At 39.9% G+C, this 24,582-nt stretch overlaps 1 protein-coding gene across 1 annotated transcript in view; it reads left to right on the plus strand.

Moving 5' to 3' along the window:
• Positions 1-24,582, plus strand: part of FSTL5 (follistatin like 5) — a 422,510-nt gene that overhangs the window by 25,934 nt on the left and 371,994 nt on the right. Inside the window, exon 2 of the mRNA XM_063135450.1 lies at positions 16,272-16,305. Within this exon, the coding sequence (XP_062991520.1) occupies positions 16,272-16,305 (34 nt within the window). The remainder of the gene's footprint in view (positions 1-16,271; positions 16,306-24,582) is intronic.

The raw sequence follows: 24,582 nt of genomic DNA on the forward strand, positions 1-24,582 counted from the left end.
TCAGAAGTAAGTCCCATTGCAAACTTACAGCACATGACTCCCCACCCCTGTGCCAAGGACAGAGGGAGGCGCTCCTTTGAAACAAGTCTGTGGTTTAAAGGAACTCTGGGAAATAGTGGGATTTTCCCACTTGTCCCCCCTCTCCTCCCGTGTAATGCAGCCTATGCAACCCATATCAAGTGCACCAAAGAGCCAGGAAGCATAATAGCCCTGGGTAAACAATATGATTTCTCTTAATGTAGAGATGCTCTGGAAGTGACTAGCTCACTGCAGGAAGTAATTGTCCATGGTTAGGTATTTATATACATTATTCACCTTGCTTTGCCAATTTATTACCAATTGGGAGTTGGTCTCACCTAGGCTTGGATGAGAATTTTGTTTGGTTCACTTTTATTACCAATATTCACAAATTTCTTCATAAATAGGGTGGGAAGTACTTGACCTGGCAGATGTCTTTGAGTGTCTTTTAGCTATTAAAAGTCTGGGTTTGAATCCTTGGGGGTTTGCGGTGGTAAATTAGTGTTACCACCCTGTTTGTTTGTTTTTTGACAGGCTCTTCGTCTTTAATAGCTACGTGGCAGGCAGGTACAACATGGTTCTCTCCATGCTGGGAATAGCTGCATTTATGGGGCAGTCTATATGCCCTGTGGTGGCTGGCGCAATTGTGCTGTGTAGTTTATACGAAGCATCCGCCAACTCATTCCCACCACTGGCTTTCCCCCCGAAATTGTGCACTTAAAAAATCACTGACTTACCGCACCTTTTTCATTTACTCTGAGGTCACCACCTTCTTTGCTTGTTGGTGGTGGCCTCATTTCGCATCGAGGCTGGGAGCATTCTGGGGGCGGATGGAGGTCATGGTAGGCGGGGGGATGTGTGGGAAAGCCAGGCAGGCTCGATGAGATGAATGGCTGATGGTGCTTCCCAGAAAGCCTGCGCTCCCTCCTGCCATGAGGATTTGCTGCTCCCATCCTGCAGCTCTGTTGCTGCGGGTTTTTGAAGGACCAAGAGGCAAAGCAACACCATCAAGATGTCCCCTATTAAATTCAGCCAGGTCAGATGGTAAGAATGTTGTTCTTCATAAATGTGACAGAAACCATTTAAGATTTAAAAAAGACTAGGGGGGGGGGAGTGAACAGGCCAATCTGTGCATGCTTAGGCTAATCTTCACCTGCCATTTATCCCAGAGTGGTCACCAGTTCATCCCTGCACATCCAAATGACGCACAGCTGATCCCAGGGTGAACTGGGGATGAGCACTCAGTTCTCCTGGGATAGTTGGGACTGCTTTTTCTCATTTTTCCCACTGTCTTAGGACCATCCTTTGCTCCCTGGGTGGTGTGGCTCTCCCTCCTGGGGTCCTCCCTCTTCCCGATGAGTAGCAGGGCTCAGGAAACAGGGACAGAGCCGTGTGTGTAGCGTCTGTGGGCACTGGGGGTGAGGAGGAGAGCATTTTTACCATCTTTGGGAAGGTGTTCAGCATCATCCAGTGCCAAGTTCATTGTGTTTTTTTAAAAAAAATATTTCACCTTTGCGCAGGTTTGCACCCACGCAATTGCGCAAATGTCTCCTCTTTTAAAAAATAAATAAATGGTGCCCCGGAATGTCCCTCATTACTTCTGGGACAACCCACTGGTGTGTGGCCTCTGCGGGACGATCCTGGAAGTGGAAAACTCCTTGATCATCCCTCTGCACTCCCCAAAGGGCTGCAGGTGTAGATGAGCCCTTAGTCTCCCCCAATCTGATTGGATCTTTTATTCTTTTAACTAGGTTTCATTTGCATTTGCCCTCTGTAGAGTAACATCCATCTCTTGCACTGCTAGACCTTCTGGCTTCACTTTGCAATTACAATACCACATCCCTTCTGCCATATGTATGTATGTACATTTGTGTCAGAAATACATAATCTGCCAATGGAGGTTATCATTTCAAGCATCTGATGAAGTGGATTTCTGGCCTATGAAAGTTTATGTCACCATAAATTTCTTAGCCTTCGGGATGCTGAAGAAGACAAACCAGATGCACAACTATAACCAATCTGTTTGTGCATTTCCCAAATCCCAATCCAACAATGGAGCCTATGTACAGACATTTGCTTTTGTTTTTGGATCTCCCTTGCTGAATTTGGATGATATTTTATAGCATTTCATCCTTACAGGTGATTATAAAAAAGTAAGTATGTGGCATGTAAATTATTTTACAGGATAAGCATAAAATGTAATTAGCATGAAAAATCATTAATGCATCTTAACTACATTGTACAATTTGGCTGATGACTGGCTTTCATTATCAAAAGTATGTTAATCAAATAGGTTTGTACACCCTTGTACACCCTCTTCCATCCAACTTTCTTTAATTAGTGATTTATGTTCGTAACATTCTAATATTTCATCTGCATGTCTAAAGCAGACAACAGTGTGCTAGACTAATTAATACCGAGTCTGCTGTTGGGTATATAGATGTCACCATTCTCTCTCTCTCTCTCTCTCTCTCTCTCTCTCTCTCTCTGTATACTGTATATATGATTAGGATTTGTGAGAGGATATGAAGGCATCATTTCTCCTTTTTAACTTCAATGAAGAAAGTTACAATGTTGCCAAGTACCAAAGTACAAAAATAATGAAGTTTTTCCGTGTGTGTGTGTTTAGTGCAGTTCTTTTGTTATACTATTTTTCAAGGCCTTTGCTACAAGAATTCAGCATTCAATTATAATAATTAACAGAGAACTCTTGACATTGGGTGGACTAAAAATATAATAAATGTATAAATCATTATTTCAGTCCAAATCTTCTGTTACTTAAAGAAGGTTCTAAGTTTAGAATTTGTTCAAAATTAATACTAAATCCATGCAAGTCGCCATATTATTCCATTAGGTTCTACAGGACATAGAAACTTCAGCTCTGGTCCTAGGGTTGCAACTAGCAGACATTTAAACTTTCTTCATTACCTAATCTATATGTTGGGAACAGCTTTACATGTAACATTTCCACTGTTAAAGATACAAAAGCCTGGCCAAAAATAAAATGAAAATAAAAGACAGCAACCCTACATAATCTAGAAAAACGAGTCTTCAAAGTAGTCTGTGGGCTCATCTACACCAAGCAGGATATTCCACTATGAAAGTGGTATGAAAGCGGTATATATAAGACAGGAGCCACACTACTGCTTTATAGTGGTATTGAAGTGCACTGCAGGATCTACACTACTGCTTTATAGTGGTAATGAAGTGCACTGACAACTGGTGGGGACCATGACACATCTACACCAAGCAGGATATAACACTATGAAAGTGGTATTAAAGTGATATATGGTATGTGTCAATGGGCCCCAACACTTGTCAGTGTACTTCAATATCTCTATACAGCAGTATTGTGGCTCCTGCCTTTTATATACCGTTTTCATACTGCTTTCATAGTGGAATATCCTGCTTGGTGTAGATGAACCCTTAGATAACAGCTTTTTAACACAGCTTTAGTGAATCGTCTGCATTCAAGACCTTTGCATCTGTGCAAAAAACTCAGATATAGACATCATTTGCTTAATGTACAAAGCAGCCTGAGTCATAGTGGAATATCTGCTTGGTGTAGATGAGCCCTTCATTTCTAAAAGGGTTTTTTTCCCCCTTACCCCTTAACGTTATTCAAAGATTTTAATGGGCTATAGTAGGATGAGGATTTCACCTCAAATGAGGCCCACCTTGTGTGTTTGGTATGGAACTATCTACCATTATTTGTCACTTGTATTTGTGATTTGTGCATGTATGTCTCTATGTGTGTGATTTTCTTTGCTATGCCAAGTAGTTATAACATGCAGACCTTCCTTAGCAAATGGTAGTTTCAAGCCATGTCTGTGATGTTCACTCAGCATAGCACTGCTGGATGATGATAATGTCAGTATATCTAACTCATCCTAGAAAAGGTTTGAGCTTATCTTTGCCTGGAGACTGCCACCTTGACCCTAATCCTTGGAAATGAATCCCCTTGATTTTAATGAAACTTATTTCTAAGTAAGTATGCACTGGATTGCAATTTATAGCAGCTGGAATAACGAAAGATTATATTTTTACTCCTGCTAAAGCATTTCAATGCACTTACATTAGGGTGTTTTTTCCCACTACAGTGCCAGAATATAGATACATTGCAAGTAGCTCAAAGCTCGTGATATGCCAGAATAGCAATTTGTGTGGTCAGCCATCCAGAATCTCTTCTCATCACAAACCCAGTGGAAAATTTTCTCCCCTTTTCATCTGCTCTGTACTGAAAAGTCTTGGATTGAATACAGCTTGCTTGACACAAAAGAGAGGTTTCTTTTCAGTTCTGGTGTGCTGTGCATTGCTACACCTCAATGGATTCAGCTGACACAAGATGATGAAACGTAACATGATGCAACATGGTGAAATTCCTCTGATCTTAGTTTGGTTATCGCGTTCAGGATTTCAACCTGTTTGGTGCATTTAAGCAAATAAAGAATTCTGGATAGCAAAATCAATTGTACTGTATACAAAGAACTTGCATCAATTAATCACATTAATTAATTGCAGTAATTATGTGTGTGTGTATGCGTAGCATACACTCGTGTGCGCACGCACACACACAATTATTATTATAGTGGTAGGACTGTTAATCTTGCTTAATTACCCTTCATTTCTAGCAGTAGAATGGGTTGAATATTGCAGTTCTGAATCCTGACCTGAAAATCCTTATAGCAGTTCTATATCTTCATCCTCTTGTCAAATCTGAGTACAAGTCACACCTATTATGATACCAATTCTATAGAAAGATATTTCTGTGATATCTCAGATTTGGCAGGTCTTTTACCATAAAGATACAATTATTATTATGATTTATTCAATTTATATCCTGCCTATATACAAAATACCCTAGGCAGCATGCAAAGTTAAAAACAATTTACACAAGATAAAACGATCAATAAAACAATACTCTAGGTGGCATGCAAAGTTAAAAACAATTTAAGCAAGATAAAACAACTAATAAAAAATACTGCATACGAACAATATATAACAGTCAGCAATAAGATTCTAAAAAGGGAAGGCCTGCTGAAATAATAGAGTCTTTAATTCAAATTTACTTGCACAGTAAGTCTTACTTGATCCATCTCTGGTGTGTGAAAGTATTATTTGCAAACATCCTTATGCATACAATATCCACCGGAAATATGTATCCACCTATAAAGTCAGTCAGTCAGGCCATGGCTAGACCAGGCCTATATTCCAGGATCACCCAGGGATCATCATTGTGCATCTACATGGCGCACAGGGGATCCCAGGATCAGGGAGGGATGATCCCTCCCTTTTCCCGAGATATGGCCCTACACTTTAATCCCGCTTTTCCCGTGGTCTCGGGATGAGCCTGAGACTGCGGAAGGTGTAGCTGGGCGTCATGGGTTGTCCCGGCTCCTCGCGAGGAACCGCAAGGAGCCGGGAAAACCCACGACGCCCAGCCACACGTTCCACAGTCTCAGGCTCATCCTGAGGAGCTCTGTGCCCATAAGGGGTGGGGTGGGGTGGGGGGAGGGCAAGGATGTTTCTTTTAAAAAAAAACTCACCGTTTGCGCATGAGTGCTCATGCACTCCTTTCCCTTTAAAACCCGAAATCCAAAATGGTGGCCGTGATGTCATGCACTGCATGTAAACGAGGATGACGATCTTGCAATCATAAAATTGTGAGATTGTTTCCCTCCGACCCCCTTATCTAGCCATGGCTTCAGTCTCTCTCTCTCTCTCTCTCTCTCTCTCTCTCTCTCTCTCTCTCTCTCTCTCACACACACACACACACACACACACACACTTTCTCTCACTCTCTGTGCATCTGTTAGATAGCTTGTGGTCAGGGTCTTGCATGTATTCACTGTGTGCATCCTAACCTGCCCCATCTGGTTCTAATCCACCATCAGAGAGCTTCCAAGTATTCTTGCAGCTTAGTGCGATTCCAAATTCTGTCCTCCAGTTTTCTTCCCCTGTTGAAGAGGCTTCTGGTCATCGGTGTCATTCTTGGGACACTTTAGAATTTCTTTTGATGGCAGTTTTGAGTTATCTTTGCAAAAGTAGCCAAGGCTGCTGGTTATTGTTGTTACACATCTCTCCTATTCAGGACCTACACTACTACTTTAAAACGGTTTATAACAGTAGTGACAACTGTTGGGGCTCACACTCTATATACCATTTTCAAACCGTTTTTAAAGTGTTATATCCTGCTTGGTGTACATCTAGCCCAACGTTCTTCAGCCCCTGGCTGTCTAGACTGTCTGTTCTGAAAATGTCCATGGGAGGAGTTACCTCACACCATCTTCCACAGGTTTTAATTTATACGTGGTAAGTCTGGAAGGCTGCACTTTCACATACACTCTTTGACTACCTCATAACTAAGGTAAGTGCAAGAATACCACCCACAAGAACTTCACTGAAATTTTCATTTCCTTTGGAAAAGAAAGAATCAAAAGCAATTTATTTCCTATCAAATGGAATAAGAATGGTCAACAAATGTGCTAAAGGAAACTTTGGCACAGCACTACTATCAACTTTGCAGCTTTCTCTGTTCAGGACTTTTTGTGACACCAAACTGGCTTGCTCCACAGTTCAGCCCCTTATAGACATCCCTCACCTCAACTTCTGGTTGACTTCTCTCTCCTCATCTTGTGCTTCTCTTGACCATTGTCTACTCATTTCTGTGCAATGTAATTTTAGGCCATGTTGTCACTCCCCACTAGGCAATAATAACCAACACTGATGTAAAAACATCCACTCATCCTATTCTGCTGGGGAAAAATATCTCGGATAAGCTCACCCTATAATATCTGTTGTGAACATTTACCTTTTTAAAGTTGTGTCTTCTGTACATGTCTTAGGGTGGGCATCTTATGCAACAGAACGTGATGGTACAGAGTAGTGTACCACTTCAGGCTGCAGATATGGGATGTTATTTTTGAATGTACATTGATGGTGCTATATAAATAAATAAATAAATAAATAATAATAATAATAATAATAATAATAATAATAATAATAATGGTCCCCATATGTGGGGGAAGGTTCATATAAGTAAAAAAACTGGCACATTAGTGAGAAAGACGCTAACCTAATTATCTGCTATATAAGTTTTGTACTTGCAAGGGTTATTGCTTTTGTCTACATAGGGGAGTGTACAGAAATGCAATCCATCTGCAATCTGAAATGGTCAGTCAGTTCTATTCTACCATCAAAGGACATTGTCAATGCAGATGCTGCATATCTTGTCTGTCCAAAGAACTTGTGTCTGTTTAGAAAACAAATTGGTAAAGTATAAATTTTGTAACCCATCTTGAGAAAACTCCTCTGTCCTATGGTCTATAGGTATCCTTAAATAAATCACTATTATTTGGCTTCTTTGATTGACCAGACTTTTTGTTAATGGAATCCATAGAACTTAGCAATGTGATGAGAAACAAAAGAGAAAACTCACACGCCTTTCCTAGGATATTAATTTGGATTGTAGAATAAAATCTAATGATTTTTGGTGGGTCAGGAAACAGCGAGAGAAAGTCGACTGGATGTTAGTACAGTCTGATGCTATTAAATTTAGGACTTCCCTTTCATTAGATGGAGTTTGATTGGCAAATGACTGTAATCTGTTCTCATTCTTCACCTGGTTTAAATCCTGAGCAGCAATTAACAAAAGCAAATCTGATACAAAATGTATGCCAGTGCAATAGAGCAAAGTATTGTTCTCCAGGCCTAGGTATGAAGGTAGGAAGCTACAATTTCAAATTAAAATAGGGTTTGGATGGGCTTTTTCTGATTTCATTAACATCAGGTTGAACCTTCAATTAATTCTGATGATGCAGGACGACCTGCACCGCATTTTCTGACAAAGGCTCATCCTTTAATAACTGCAGAACTGCTAGAGATTCCTTTCATGCTGCTGTTAAAAGCAATGAGCCTGGGGTGGGGTGGGTCTGACAACCCAGAACCGTTCCAGACCTATTCCAACATGTCTTTGTCCTCCTTCTCATTTCTTGTGAAGTCTGACACTTGTTAACAGAAGTATCTTGGGACCAAAGCATACATTATATTTCAGACATAGCTAGCAGCTATTTCTCCCCACCCCCATTTTTAGGGCTTCTCTACATTAAACAAACAAACAAACAAACAAAAAACCCATACCCTTACCTGGCTTTCTTCTTGTGGAGTCTTTTTTGTATTATGAGGGGTACATTAGTTGTGCCTCCCCCTTCCCTTCCCCGCTTTTTGGGCTGTTAACACTTCTTACAGATAGAGTAAAAGTTTCAGTGTTGTGAATCCTCCAGAGAGCTTCGGCTGTTGGGAGGTATAGAAATGTTTTGTTTGTGGGGAAGTTCTATATGTTCCATTTGTACAGCCAGCAGATAGTGCTGTAACAGTACAATATTCCACCATCACATTACAATATTTCGCCATCACATTTATTACTGCATTTTCAGCAAGTTAAATCATGGCAGATTAGAGCGAAAAAATGGCAGAGAGACACTGGAGGGTGACGACATCATGAAAAGGTCCTGTAAACTGCATTGAGTGACCAATCTTGATCACACTACACAATCTCCGTGTGAAGGAGCCCTTAGTGTAAGAGCAGGGTCCCTGATCTGGATTGGGCCTGCAATTGAGGGAGGAAAGGGTTAAAGCCCCTCTATCCCCATAATAAGGTCCTGATTCAGATTGGTGGGGGGGGGGGGCTGCACTTACACTAAAGAAATAATAAAGCTATGTCTGCTTTGCCTCTCAGAGTACATTTACTCTGTGCCTGTAATCAAAAGGTGATTTTTAAAAAATAAATTAAATACTGAAAGTTGCCAAGATGCATTCTTGGTATCCCTGCTTGGTAAGACAAATAGATTGTTGTTGTTGTTGTTGTTATTGTTAAAAAGTATAAATATGGTAAGAGTTTAAAGCCAGTTGTCTGTAGCTGGGGCAGCCCTGATCTCCTGAGTCAGACATAATTAGCCAGAAATAGTAGGTTCTCTGATTTGCATTCGATGTATATGGATTCTTTAATCTTCGTATAGCAAAAATTACACATTTTAGTATTAGATTCATGAGTGTAGTAGCAGTAAGTTAGTTGGGAAATAAATGTATTAGGAAGTGCAAAAGGTGAGTTTATTGAATCATTTGCAACAGACTTCTGAATTCACATGTAGTTTATGGTATGTGGTAAGTAAAGAAAACCCCGAAGGATGCCTGTCTGGTGTATATATGAGAAAGACAGGCACACAGACATAGATAGACAATGAGCCAGACCTAGACTTCCAGCCTAACCTATCTTAAAGGGCTGTTGTGAGGATAATTTATTTATTTATTTATTTATTTATTACATTTCTATACCGCCCAATAGCTGGAGCTCTCTGGGCGGTTCACAAAAATTAAAACCATTCATAGTATAAAACAACAGTATAAAACCATAATATAAAATACAATATAAAAGCTCAACCAGATAAAAACAGCAGCAATGCAAAATTACAAATTTAAAACACCATGTTAAAGTGTATTTACAGATTGTTAAAATGTTGGGAGAATAAAAAGGTCTTCACCTGGCATCTAAAAGCATATAATGTAGGTGCCAAGCGAACCTCCTTAGGGAGCTCATTCCACAGCCGGGGTGCCACAGCAGAGAAGGCCCTCCTCCTGGTAGCCACCTGCCTCACTTCCTTTGGCAGGGGCTCATAAAAGTAGCATATACCATTCACCCAAGCATTACCAAACATTTGTTTTATATTTCTATGAAAGTGAGCAGGAGAAGAAGCTCACTAGATGTTTTCGGGCCTGTCATAAACTCTTAGCCTAATCTACCTCATGGGTTTTTTGGGGGGGAAATATGGCACTTAGTTATAACTAGTTTATTGAAAGAATGATCAGGCCCAGGCTAACTGGCTTCCCCCGTCCCCCTTACTAGAGAAGCTTCTTTGCAACTGATCAACTACGTGGAGTCTGAACATCCTCTGACATCACTACATCTGACCCACTACCAAGAGCAGTCAAGTGGCTGTACATAAAAATTGCCCAATTTAATTTTAAACCATCCAAGCTGGGATTTCATTTCATTTCTTTTCTTTCCTCCCCACACCCCCGCCTTTAAAAATAGCTTATGTTCAATGAATCCTATATTAAGCCTGTCAAAGATGTTGGTACTGGATAAAAGGATATACAATAGTTTTGTTCAACATACTGATTTGCAATGATGGTAGTTGTAGTCCACCACCTCTGGAGGGCTCCAGGTTGGGGAAGGGCTGCTCTAAACAAAATAAGAGAAGTAAGTGGCCCTAAGCTGTTTGTCAACAGTTTTCCACAACCTCTACATATCATATTCTCCATCCTGTCCTCAGGGGTTATCTGCTTTAGGAGAATGAGAGTTTTACTTGCACTTACTGCCTCCTTTGTGAAGATGTGGTGTTAAGGTTTGTGAGCCTTAACTCCCAATTTCCCTGCTTTTTGGTGCTTGGTTGAAAACTGAAGAGCCTTTAGTTATGTAAACTGTGGGCGTTTTGTTTAACGAATAGTATTTAAAAGAACAGGAGTCCCCTTTGGTAGTATTGTTACAGTCAACTAGAAGAAGATGGTTAGCAAAAGCCACAGTAAAATTGCATTAGTTTTACTTTTGGTAGGAGGGAATAAATTAGCTTGCAGCTGAAATTCAGGTAGATGCCAGCAGGATAATCTACTTCCAATTTATTTTTACCTGTTCCCTGCTGTTGCAACTGCAGTTCCTATAATGATCAGCACAACTTCAAATGACTAAAATATTTTTGATATGATTACTAAACCCACAAGAACTATAAGAATGTATTCAGTTTGTTCACAATCTCACTTGTGAATAGATTTGTTGCTACTGAGCTACAGCTGTGAGGTGTCTTTCTTTCTTTCTTTCTTTCTTTCTTTCTTTCTTTCTTTTTTACGTCTTCTGGCAGGTGCTTTCCACAGCATTGAATGGGAAAGATGCAAAAATCCTCACTTGTTGAAATTCTACCTGTACAGCAGCTAATAAAGTCATAGGAGACCAGTCAGAAACAAAGTTGGAGACCTTGTCCTGAACAAGTTTTACAGTGCAATCCTATACACGACTACTCAGAAGTAAGTCACAATAAGTGGTATGGGATTGCAACCTATGGGCATGGCTAGATGAGGGGTGTGGAAGGGGATGATCTTGTGATTTTATGATCGCGAGATTGTCCCCCTCAGTCCACATGCAGCGCGTGATGTCCCAGGAAGAAGAGGACATTGTGGTCGCCATTTTTTTTAAAAAAAGAAACAGGAGCTGGAGCGCACCAGCACTCTAGCGCAAAAGTTAATGGTGTTGTTTTTTTTAAAAAAAGCCCCAACCCTGTTCCCCCCCCATCCTCAATGGGCATGGAGCACTTACAGAGCTCTGTGCCCAGTTTCTGGCTCCTCGCGTTTATTCGCGAGGAGCCGGGACTATATCGGGATGGCTGCCCACATGTCCCACGGTTTTGGGATCATCCCAGGACTGCGGGAAAAACTATGAAAAAAGTGTAGGGCCATATCCCAGGGAAATGCAAGGATCATCCCTCCCTGCTCCCTGGATCCCCTATGCGTCATGTGCACACCCAGGGATGATACCGGGATGATACCTGGGATATTGCCCCATTTAGACATGCCCTAAATCATTGCTTGTAAAAATAAAAGCTAAAGCTAAGGTAAAAGAAGTAGATAGTGCCCACTATTTCCAGGAGTATTTTAGTATTGTAGTCTAGGAGCCTTGGGCCTTAGATAGACCTAAGGTTTATCCTGGGGTCATCGCTGAACAGGGATGACCCCGGGACGATCCCGGGATAAACCTTAGGTCTAGCTAAGGCCTTTGTGTGACCCATCGAGACAAAAACTTCCCTTCAGGGATATCTCCTGGTTTTGCTGCTTCCTAGCACCTATGAAAACCAGAGAAGTTGTCAGGAACCTGGTAGGCTACAATCCATTACTTGTATGCCTCAATCTGTTTTAACTTGTGCCAAATGCACGTGAGATCAGAAGAAGCAGGTGGCAGAAGTAGTTCAGAAAGAATAATGTCTTCATCATGATTGCAGACATTTGCAAATTTCTTCACAGGATTTAATTTGAAAAAAGCATGCTACCAAATCTTATACTTCTGTTATGAAAACAGGAAAATAGCTCTTGTTCATTTATTGAGACATATTGAAAATAGATTAATTAGGGTCATTCCACTTCATTTTATTGTTATTGTGCATGTATGACACAACACCGGATCATAAAAAAGGGAAGATTTTCCAGGAAGCCTTGCTGGGAAGAAAATAATAATTTATTACGTACTAGCTGTACCCTGCCACGCGTTGCTGTGGCTCAGTCTGGTTAAATTGAAAAGAAAGAAAAGACAACGCGGATGTTTCTAATATGTTTAATTTCACAATGCTTGTGGATATACAATATTTTTAGTTGTTCCATTCTCTGTGTAGATATAGAGATTGTCTGGTTTGCCAACTCTAGAACACGCAACATATAATTGTCCATGTGAGAAGCAATCTGTGTCTAGATCTAAACCGCACAATTCTAAAGATTGGCCCTGAGCTTTGTTGATGGTGATTGCAAACGCCAATCGAATTGGGAATTGCAATCTCTTAAATTGAAATGGCATATCTGTTGGAATCATAGGAATGCGAGGAATGAGGACATCTTCACCTTTGAAAGGTCCTGTCAAGATTGATCTCCGACTATAACAATTGCCACTTCGTCTATAGTTGGAGCATTGAATCTTCGCACATGTTCTCCAGCAGGAGAATAACAATCTTGTGTGTATCAGATGGTATCATGTCAATTGCTGTTTTGAACAAATGTTTTGAGGAGGCCTATTTCTTTGATTTTAAGACAAACCTTTGACCCCATAGAGAACATAGTTACATAATAACGCTCGCGTATTCGAACGCAACGCTGTGTCAAAATTTCAAAGCAATCGGTGAAGAACTTTCGGAGATATAAAAGCATGTTTTTACGGTGAGGTGGTTACTGGAAATTCCTGGCAGTTACCTTTCTTCAGAACGTGTAACTGTCACAGGTGTGACATCTATATTCACTCAGCCAATTGCGAGAGTACTTGCAAATAGGAGGAGGCAGAGGCAGCGGATTGGCCTACTGGTTGGTGATGTCACAATGATCAGCAGGACTGGTTTTGAGGAGGCCTATTTCTTCGATTTTAAGACAAACCTTTGACCCCATAGAGAACATAGTTACATAACAACGCTCGCGTATTCGAACGCAACACTGTGTCAAAATTTCAAAGCAATCGGTGAAGAACTTTCGGAGATATAACGACAGTAACGAACGGTCTTTTTCATTTTTATTTATATAGATTTAATGAGTGGCTTCGAAGGGCTGGGTCCTACATTCCAAATCTTAAACCAATTTTGAAATAATCTGTGTGGTTTGATTTAAAGACATCTAGATTCTGCTTTTCTAGTAAGTCCAAAGCAGCTTACCACATAAAATGCCATTAAAACAATAAGAGGTTAAAAGCACAATAATTGCTAGTTTTACTTAATCATGGTAGTTCACTGCTTTTCCAACACAAAGCTGAAATCATACACCACGTTATGTGTATTCAAGCCAATTGATTTCATTATACTAACTGGATGCAACTGGGTGCAGAGTGATTTGCTAAGGTGGTGGAAAGAGTGTCCTATTGAGTGGAAGCCTGTGAGTTTAAACTGCTGTGCACTTAAGTAGTTATTCAGAACTTTACATGAGTTGCATATAAATTTCCAAACTCTTAGGTTATAATGACATCAGTATTTTTACAGAATTGACTTGTCGATCAAAGTGAAATATGCATAGAAATTAAACTGGAAGAATGCAAGATGATGTCAGTTAATGCTTGAATGAGAAATAATACTTTCATGGTTGCCTGGATACAAATAAGATGTGTGTCATAGAGGAAAGCAAATGTAAATGAATGAACAAATGAGTTGTCAACTTTAGCTTTAGACTGTGATAAGGGCAAGGAGAACTGCTTGTAAGATGGATGACTTGCGAGATTCATCTGTATACCTTGTATGTCTTCATACAGTCAGCTTTTCTATTTGTGTTTGATCCAGTTTGGTTTTTACACATATGTTTTAGTTATGCATTTTAAGGCCTCAGGGTGGTTTATTACATAAGCTTTTCCAATAAAATACCTACTTAAATAAAACCTACTGAACATGTATTTTATACCAACTCGGGCCACCAAAAGGCAGCCAAATAGACAGATTTTTATATTGCTTCTACAGAAGACAAGAGAGTCCCTAGTTAAAAGAGATTCCACAGAGCAACCACTGGGAACACCTCTCCATAGCCCTTTGTTTTTTAAAGTCTTCACACTTTTCTGCCAATGACCCTTAATGTAGCTCACAGTAACAAACGTTGAAACAATCAATCAATAAAAACTGAACAGTTAAAAATCAAGTGGTTACACAAAGAAGAGATAAAACAGCCAAACACTTAACTTGACAGCAATTAATTCAAACCAAAGGCTTTCTTTAAAAGTCAACTTTTGGCTACTTGCCTAAAAGCAAGCAGTGAGGCACAGGTATTGATCTCTTTAGGGGAGGGTATTGCACAACTTTGGTGCTGCTGTCAAAAAAGTTCGGGCTCAGGCCCCCAACTGACACACTTCAAGACACCAACAGAATAACTAGCAAATGATAAGTGAAACGTCTGAACAGGCTCACGGAGAAAATGGCAGTCTTTGAGAGATTGTAGCCCCTGATAATTGCAACATGGATATCTACCCTCTGATGTTATGGTGGAATATAGGGAAGAGTCTTTGTAGGTTAGAATCTGAATCTTAAATTGTTATATGAAAGCAACGGGGAGTCAATGAGACTCTGGGCGCTGGTGTTAAAGGGCTTTTCTACACTCCTCAGTCCTCACTCAGTATTGTTTATGGGTTTTTTAGAAAATGACCTTTTTTAAAAATATTTTTTATTAAACTTAAACAAACATCAATACAGTAACAAAACAAACAAAAATTTTACAAATTAAAATCATAATACAAAGAATTGAATAACCTTATAACATTTCTAACTTAATATTTTGACATCATCCCATAACATAAAGTGCACCCCCCACACCCTGAGATCTATTCCTGTTTCCAAAATCTCATTGTTTCTTCTGGAGGTGGTTTTCCACTCCCCTTAGATAATGCATATTCTAGAAAATGACCTTAGCACTCCAATTTTGCTTCTGTGGTAACCAGCACTTTAGGTAAGTTTTTTAAAGCAGGGAAAATACAACATTTAATTGTGAAAGCAAAAGAAACCACCTTTTCATTTCTGTAATTGTCCTTTTCAGTTATACCATAGTGCCACCTAGAGGTTATATAGCAGAAAAGCAGGAAAGGAAAGTCTCCTCATATAGTGACAACTTCAATTCTGTGATGAAACCAAAAGTAGATAGTGCATGAACAGCCAATTAACAGCCTCGTGTATAAAGGCTCAAATTGTACTTGGTAACTTGCCATTCCAGAAGGAGGGCTGCAGCACTCTGGATCAGTTGAAGTTTCCAGAGACCTCAGTCAAGTTTCTACTGTCATTCCTAGATATCTTTTTTTTCAGGTGATGCTTATGAAAAGTACAGAACAACTCAAATATTCCCTGATTTACTGTGTAGCTGTGTAGTAACTTCCAAAACTACCCTACTCTCAGGGTCAAACTAGATGTTTCCTCAACAAATGCATGTCCCCAACCATACAGATGCTGAGATAATGGGGAATGAGTGGAGATTATTTCTTCTGCAAATGTTCCCTAAGACTGGGTTTTCTCCGAAGTCTAGCTGGGGAAAAAAGATCTGTAAAAATTCACTTGGGTTGAGGGGGTGGGGGAATGGACATGAGGACATCCAGGGAAGAATATTCCCCCCCACTGCCTGCCAATTCTCCCCTGGATATAAAATACTTTGTTTTAGCATTATGAGGAAAAGTTGAGCTTTGGAACCTTGTGTTTACATTATAATGTTACAGCACATGTTTGTGTGTGCTTGCTCAGAAGTAAGCAGTGGGAGTTAATCCTTAGTAACGTTGTTTTAAGCTGCAGTGCTAAAAGTTACTTTGAAATGCATTTGCTATTCCTTGGCTGAGCTAATCCTGATGAATTCAATAGAACGTGCCTACTGTAAAGGATCAGTTGTTTCACATTTATGTCTTAAATGTATATTTAAAAAGTTCACTGTCATTTATCTAGATGCAATACCCATTTTCTTGACAATATGGGTGAAGTAATTGTTGCTCTCTTTGTTTCAAATTACAGCAGGAAAAGAATCCAGAAAGTACAAGAAATAAAGGTATGTTTAAAACTTTACTGTTTATCATTCACTGGAACCCAAAGTGTTTGCTTCTTAGGGTGCAATCCCATGCGTGTTTAGATAATTATACGCCAACAACTCTCAGCATTCTCTAGCCAACCTTAATATGATTTATATGTTTTTCAATTTAATATGGAATGAATGACAAAACCTGGAATAACATGATCTCTCAAAGTTAACTAGCACTGCATTTTGACTAACTGTCCAAAGGCAATGCTAGAATGTGAAGACCTCAACAGAATTTCCTTTAAGGGATTAGGATACATTGTACTTCTGCATTTTAAAAATCCCGGTATGTTTTGTTCTTGAAGCATGTTTTGGTTAATTTATACCATGCAAGGCACATGATGAAACTACAAAGAAATCTGTAAATCTCATTAGCAGCAAAAGGCAAATTGTTAGTAAGCGTCATTTACAAAAATGTATAAAAGGAGCCAAAGTTGGTTCTGACTCAAATCTCCCAAATTTGTATCAAATGAGAACTGTACTATGGTGTTAAATCTGTGCCTGGAAGGAGCAAGGAATGTCATGCCAGAGCAAATGAGCTTTGCCTAGAAATATCTTTGATAAATAAGTAAATAAGATGAAATAACCAAATTAACAAGTTTTTCTTGGTGTAATGTATGCAAAACTCTAGAGTTGCACGGATCTCTTAATCACAATTGTCCATTTCAATTGAGAGTTTCACAATTGTTGTTAGTGGGTTGTAGGCATTCAAAAAAAAAAAAAAGTGAAGTAAAGTTGCATTGTTCCTTAACAGACGATAAGGGTGTAAAGACAAGAAAACCCCAGGAAGCTTTAAAGATGGAACGTGCCTCCTGAGTCCGTTTGTATCAGGCACTTTTCAAAAGCTGAATGGCATATCAGCTGAAGAATATCTTAATTTGATTGTTTTAATGTTTGAAAAAACCCCACTGCTCTTCTGTGTATTAATCTTGGTGTGGCCTGTGGCCTTGACTGTGCAATCAGAGCTCTTAAATGTACTTATACAAATTCCTTTTTAAAAGAAGCTTTTATTGTTGTCTGTCTCTGTGCCCATGCCTGTATAGCAGGTGTGCAAAACCTCAGGTCAGAGGAGCAAATCCAACCCCCCAGGGGTTCCAATTTGGCCCTCTAGGATTTCCCAGAAAGCCGTGCCCCCTTTCCCTGCTGTGGTTTTCTGGTTCTGAGGTCAGAGGCTGAGCTCTCAAGTCGTAGCTAGGAAATCAGACAATCCTATGCTCCCCCACACCAGATGCTGTCTAGGGCCTGAATAGTTAGAATAGAGTCATAGAATAGTAGAGTTGGAAGGGGCCTATAAGGCCATCGAGTCCAACCCCCTGCTCAATGCAGGAATCCACCTTAAAGCATACCTGGCAGATGGTTGTCCAGCTGACTCTTGAATGGCTTTAGTGTGGGAGAGCCCACAACTTCCCTAGGTAACTGGTTCCATTATCGTACTGCTCTAACAGTCAGGAAGTTTTTCCTGATGTCCAGTCGGAATCTGGCTTCCTGGAACTTGAGACCGTTATTCCGTGTCCTGCACTCTGGGATGATCGAGAAGAGATCCTGGCCCTCATCTATGTGACAACCTTTCAAGTATTTGAAGAGTGCTATCAAGTCTCCCCCTCAGTCTTCTCTTCTCCAGGCTAAACATGCCCAGTTGTTTCAGTCTCTCTTCACAGGGCTTTGTTTCCAGACCCCTGATCATCCTCATTGCCCTCCTCTGAAATAGTTCAAATATTTCAAGTTATAGTTGTGGGCCATTGTGTCAGCCAAGTTAATTACCTTCATTAACATCACAGGCAGATTGCTGGTAATCCAATATTGAACCACTCATTCATTAAAAGAAAAACTATGTAAAATTAGAGGCCAATTAATAGTCTCCCAAATGTATAGTCAATTCCTGCTCATCAGATTGAAAGACTGGGCAGTACAGCACACAATTATTGCTGGAAAACAAGCTGGATTCCTTTCATTTGAAATGTGTAGTCTACATGCACATACATGCACACCCCCAAGCCTCCTGTCTAGAGATCTGTGGGAACTCTGATGTGCCCAAGATGTGGCAGCAAGGGATTCTCCATTAATTCCATTAATAAAGGAGTACTCAACAGGTTCATCTACTATGACATGCAAAGCTGTTTCCTTCACTGAAGTTAATGGAAGCTCTTGCCAGCACATATGCTCACCAGAGCACTGATGCCTACAAGGAATTAATGGATTAGGGTTAAAAAGAACATATGACTACCCAGTATTTGTGTGAATAAGCTTTTCAGTCCCTCTCCGCAATCAAATATTGTCCTTCTGAACTCACCATGAAGCATGCTTCCAAAAAAAAAAAATTCTTGCTTTGTAGGTTTTAGAAGTGTTATTAGTGAAAAAGTTCGTAGGTTTGTAGATGTTTAAGTACATGACTATTGTATCTCTCTGTGAGAGATACCTCATGCACATTCCCTTCCTCTTATATGGCATCAAATTATCTAGAAAGTCTTTTTCTGCACAGCGGCGACCGCTAAGCAGGCTCTTAAGAATGATTTCTGAGCCTGCTGCTGCCATGCAGTGAGGAATATGTTAAGGGAGGTCACCAGCACTCTGCAAGTTGGCAAGACCCAGCATGCTCAGAGGTTCATTAGGTCTTCAATTTAAGAGACTAACCAAGTATACAGTTGTCGAAGGCCTGTAAAATATTTCTAACAACTCTATCCATTAAAGTCTGCCAACTCTAGTTTAGGGGATGAATCCATGATCCTCCAGCAGTTATGTGAAACACTTTTTTTCTGCTGCAACTGAACAGACATGCTTTGGTACCCATAATAATCAAATCTAACTTTTCTCCTCAGTTTTCCTACATGTTCTCTCCATGTTTTTACATCAGCTGAAATATGAAGATTTCCTTGATTAGGAAAATACAAGGCATTTTTTCACCAAACCAAAACTACAGAACACAATCCACTTTCCCAAACATTGACATTTAATCCATTCTTCTTGAAAAGACAATTGTCTCGCTTAGTTTGCATAATCTATCCCCTCTCCCTTTTCTAATGCCCTTCATTTAAACTGTGTTATGGACAATGCCTTCTAAAAGTAGATACTTTTAGCATCTGCAGTTGCTGACTAGACTTTCCTCTGTCATTCACAGGCAAGACTAGATAGATCAGTAGAGTATTGACAATCAGCACTTTAATTACACTGTGAGTTTCTCAAGTTTTCGATCCCTTTCATTTTATGCTTACCTTTAACTATTGGAATACAAAGTGACTATTTGCCTGCAGATCCATTTCACATTATTATGAACATATTGCCTGCCTTTTCTGATTTCATTAACAAACATCTGTTCCTTTCTGATTTTTATGTACCAGGAGTAAAAGGAGACCATATGGGAATAACTTGCTGCATGTCTGTCATTTATTTAATTCTTGGAGAACAATGTAAAACCACCTGCACAGTGCTTGAAACTCTAAAGCCAGCCCTACTTGGAAAGTCAGACTGATACTGTAGTTAGGTTCATACAGTTGTCAGAGCTTGAACTTTTATTTATTTTTAGCCCATACAGAACAAAAGTAATGTAATAAGAGTAGGAAGCAGCAGAACAATTGTCATAAAATAAATGATCATACAAATCTAAAAGGGATCTTACTGATTTTCGGATTCTTTGTTGGAATTTGTCAGAGCGTCTCCAGATGATTTCAAATGCTGCAGAATGAGTGGTAATTGTAAGGATATTATAACCAGCAGGCAGCATGGCATCCTTTGATATTTCTTTCCCTTATTGAACAAAAGCTTCAGCATCATAATGTAGAATATGATTTTATCTCTGTATAGGATAAGTTGTTTATTTGTTTGGCATTGTGCAAATGGATTCTTTTAGGTCATTCTATTCTTCTAAGGAAAAAGGAAAGGAACCTCTCGTGCAAGCACTTGAGTCATTACTGACTCCTAGAGGGACGCCTGCTTTCGCTGATGTTTTCTTGGCAGACTTTTGTAGCGGGGTGGTTTGCCGTTGCCTTCCCCAGCTAGCTTTCCCCCAGCTAGCTGGGTACTCATTTTACCGACCTTGGAAGGATGGAAGGCTGAGTCGACCTGAGCCGTCTGCCTGAGAACCAGCTTCCGCTGGGATCGAACTCAAGCCGTGGGGAGAGTTTCGGCTGCAGTAACTGGCGCTTACTACTCTTCAAAACACTGGCCAAAATTAGCTGCCTTTGAATAGTTTTAAAATGTTCAGTTGCTTTAATATTGGTGACTTTTCTAACAACCTTTGTGGAAAGGATTTGATTTAGATTGGTTTCCTGAATTGTGAACAACAGAATGCTATATTGCCCACAACCATTCATTTGAAAAGAGGATGCTCTTTTAGTGTTACCTCCTAATTTAGGTCAGCTAGAAAGCATGCTTGGGGCTGTATGGCAGTACCAAAGGAACTGCCAATCATATCCTGCCCTGCCCTGATATAATTTAGCAGTGTCCACATACAGAGAAGCAATCTGAAGTCACTTGGGACAGTAAAAGCATGCTCATTCTTTCCCTTTAGGGAAAATCTTCTTTCCCTGTTTCAGCACAGAAATGGATTTTGCAAGCCATTAGGAAGAACGTGGGCCTGTTTGGGAATTATTCTCTTCCTGGGACTTTTCCTGATAAAATATTCTTCACTTGTGTCTAGCTAATATTTTAATCTTAAGATGGATTTTACATGTTTTATTTTGGCCTGATCAGATGACCATGGTTCTGTGTATTGTCTGCTAAGATGGTTGCAATCTCAGTTTTGTTGACAAAAATATTACTGTGAAAATATTATCAGTATTGTAATATCTAACGTCTTATGTATTTATCCAGCCATTGGAACACTGTGGATATTACTCAAAATATTTACAACAGCATTTGAAAGAAATTTCAAGTTTGTTTCACCAAAAGTGAGGAACTGTGTTATTGACAACATGGGTAGCGTAACAACATTTGTTGGTTTGTTGTTTAGAATTCATATTCTGGACCAAAAGGGACAGATGATCAGGCTTTGAACAGATTGATAGAAATGTTTTCTTATTGTCAGAAAAAGATAAGGGAATGTGTTGTAGATAATGCCCAAATGCTACAAGGTCTTCAGAGCAGACGTGGGGTTAGGTGTATAGTCGTGTAAAGGGTAGTTGCCCCACAGTGGAGATAAAGGAATAAATGCATTACAACAGTTATCTTATTTATTAGCACAGCAAACCCATGAGATTTGAACAATGCCTTATCCCTACTCAGTAGGTTATATTTTAATTGAAACCTACAGATTGAAAAAGTTTAGACATTTACAGAAGAGCCAGGATTGGTAACTGCACAATGATGTATACAGTTATCTTAAAGAATTCTTTAAAAAAACAAAAACTGAAAAAGCTATCAGCTGCTTCATGCCAGTCAATAGCTTTCTAATGTTTATCCTTGTTCAGAATGTTGTACTCCATCTATTCCCAGCCTTGTACTGCTAAAAGGTGCCCGATTTAACATTTTGATGACAAAAGGCCCTCAACAAAGAGACTAACCTTTTTTTTTTAATTAGACAGACCCTCCCCACTGATGAGCCAAAGAAAGGCTTCTGTGAATGTTCCCAGTAGATGGCAGTGGTGTACTCAGTACATTAGTCAGTCCGTTACATCACTTAATTACATATGTCCCTAATAATAATAATAATAATAATAATAATAATAATAATAATAATAATAATAATAATAAGTAAAAACTGGAGAGTTAATTGCTGACAGCTCTGTAGAGTTTTGAAGCTTGAAGTGTTACCTTATACTGTGCAGTTAGGCACACCATCTGAACATACTACATAAGGATAGAGTTTGTTTTTGCCTGCCTTTAATCCACCCCAGAGAGATTTCTCCTAGAGAAACAGCTTACTGCTGAGGACACGCTGCTAGGAAATCTTCACCCATATCGCTATACATAATGAAGCAGAGAATGCATGTTCGTGCACACTGCATACATTTGTAGTGTAAACATTTATTACCCACTTATGATGTTGAATAGAAACTTTAAGCTCCTTCCGGAATTTCAAAAGATCATGAACTGTCTTCTTAATAAGCTAATGAGCATTTTGATTCCACCTTTAAAAACAAGATTACTTGACCTCAGGGTGTTAAGAGGTCTCTAAAGGATACTGCAGATTCAAAACAGAATCCCTTAGCTCATTCTTCAGCTTCAATGTAACCCACTTTTTCTTTTATTGCTCCTTAAGCTCAAAGTCAAAATAAGATGTTTTAGGATGGCTCAACCATTCTCCCAGGAAATGGCTAGCCCTCTTCATAAGAAAAATAGGAAGCAAGCAACAAAATGCCGGCACCTTCCCAAATCATTCAAAGCTTTCCAAAGCCCCATAAAATCAAAATGCCATTATTTACAGTGCAATCCCATACATTTTACATACATGAGCCTTGGAGGCTGTCTATATTTATTTATTTAGAATATTTATATACCGCTCCCCATCGAAAAATTTCGGAGCGCTGTACAAGATAAAATGAAAATTAAAAAAAAACTAGAATAAAACAAAACAAATTTTAAAAGAAGCAAATACAGAGACTCAAGGCTGCATATTAAGGAAAGGCTTCCTGGAATAAAGATGTTTTCAGGAGGCGCCGAACGGAGTACAAGGTTGGAGCCTGCCTGACCTCCAGAGGCAGGGAATTCCATAGGAGGGGAGCCCCACGGTGGCTTTGAATTGGCACTGTGTCAGTTAGATGACACAGCTGCTGATTTGCAGCCATTCTGGGTTTTTTTGTTGTGAAGCTGCACAGTTAAAAAGTCGGGGACTTTTGTTGGGAGTGAGGTCACCCTGGCTCTTCTGCCATCTGGCCCCACTCCGCGGTCAATCCGGGGGTTGATCTGGGCAGATGGTGATCGGTGATTGGAAGGCAGGAAGAGGGCAGTGTGTGTGTGTGTGTGTGTGTGTGTGTGCGGCTCCAGGACCCAGATGACTGCCAGAAACTGGGCATGGGAATTACCCAGTGCAACCCCACAGTAGCGAAACCACAGGGTTTAGGGGAAATACGCGGCACTGATGCATTGTTGTCTAGGCAGCGCCTTGGACTCATGTGCTCGTCCCTCCCCTTGGGACAGCCATAAGGAGTATATGAAAGCATCTGCTTACATTTGAAACAAGCTGCAGTTTGTCATTTTGTCCAAACACAGTAATTTAAATGATCATTTTTCTAACCAAGCTGAGATCAAATCATGATTTCTGATTTTCACTTGTTTCGATAAATGACAATTTAAACTAATCATGGATCCTGGTTCAGACAAAATGTTAAACTGTGTTGCTTCCCCCCCCCTTCCAAATGGAAGCTGATATTTCCAATCTCTTCTTTGCAGTTGTATCAGAAGACACAGGAAAGGAGAAAGCAGGCTCTTAGCGGGGTGATGGGAGGAAGGACTAGGCAGCTCCTTACTCCTTGCTGCTTCCGTCCTCCCACTTATGTTTCAGCTCCGACTGTCAGCAGAGCTAATTTATGGCAGCAATTTGGTTTAAAAAGATCGTTCTCTTAATATAGGTGATGGGCGCAGCATAATAATAGGCATACAGGCGTAAGTGACAAATATCACGTTGCTAACAAAAGTAACATATTCTTACATTTTTCCTTTTGAGTCTTTGTGTGTGGGGTGGGCTGGGGACAAACACCAACAGGGCTGTATGGCAAAGTGCTTGTGTTGGCCTCTATCGGATTAGCATCATTCAAAAGACAATATCCTTTTGATTTTTTAGAATGCTATTTGTACCCCTACCACAACACATTCTTCTCTCAAGCTGTTAAAAGGACAATCGAAATTGCGGTTAACTTGAAATGTGAGCAGAGCAATGGCTTCCTTTCCTACTCGTTCATCCTGTGATTGCAACAGTGCACACCGTACAGTTACCTGTTGCAACAATCCATGTATTCATCTCATGTGTTTAGGCTTTGCGTAGCGTTGGCTGATGCATTTCATTATCCACTTAGGCCATGTTCCTGCTTACTTCAAAATCACCAGTACGCCACAGCTGCATTGAAATGCTACGAATAATGTCAGGGCCTATTAATGCTTACATCATAAATGGGAGCAGATATTAAAGTGACGTACAAATTAAAGATCGCTAAAATGCTGCTGCTAACAATTACGGTAAGGCACTGTTCTATTTCTCATTTCTTTCCAAAGGTTGGATTAATAAAACTTCATGGCACATTAGCATAAAGGGTGGTAATTTCTGTCTGTTTCTATTCTGCTTAAAGTCCGGTGTTTCTAAGGAGACTTTGCAAGGAATGA

Source organism: Elgaria multicarinata, chromosome 10, assembly GCF_023053635.1.
Source record: "Elgaria multicarinata webbii isolate HBS135686 ecotype San Diego chromosome 10, rElgMul1.1.pri, whole genome shotgun sequence".
NCBI classification, from domain to species: domain Eukaryota; kingdom Metazoa; phylum Chordata; class Lepidosauria; order Squamata; family Anguidae; genus Elgaria; species Elgaria multicarinata.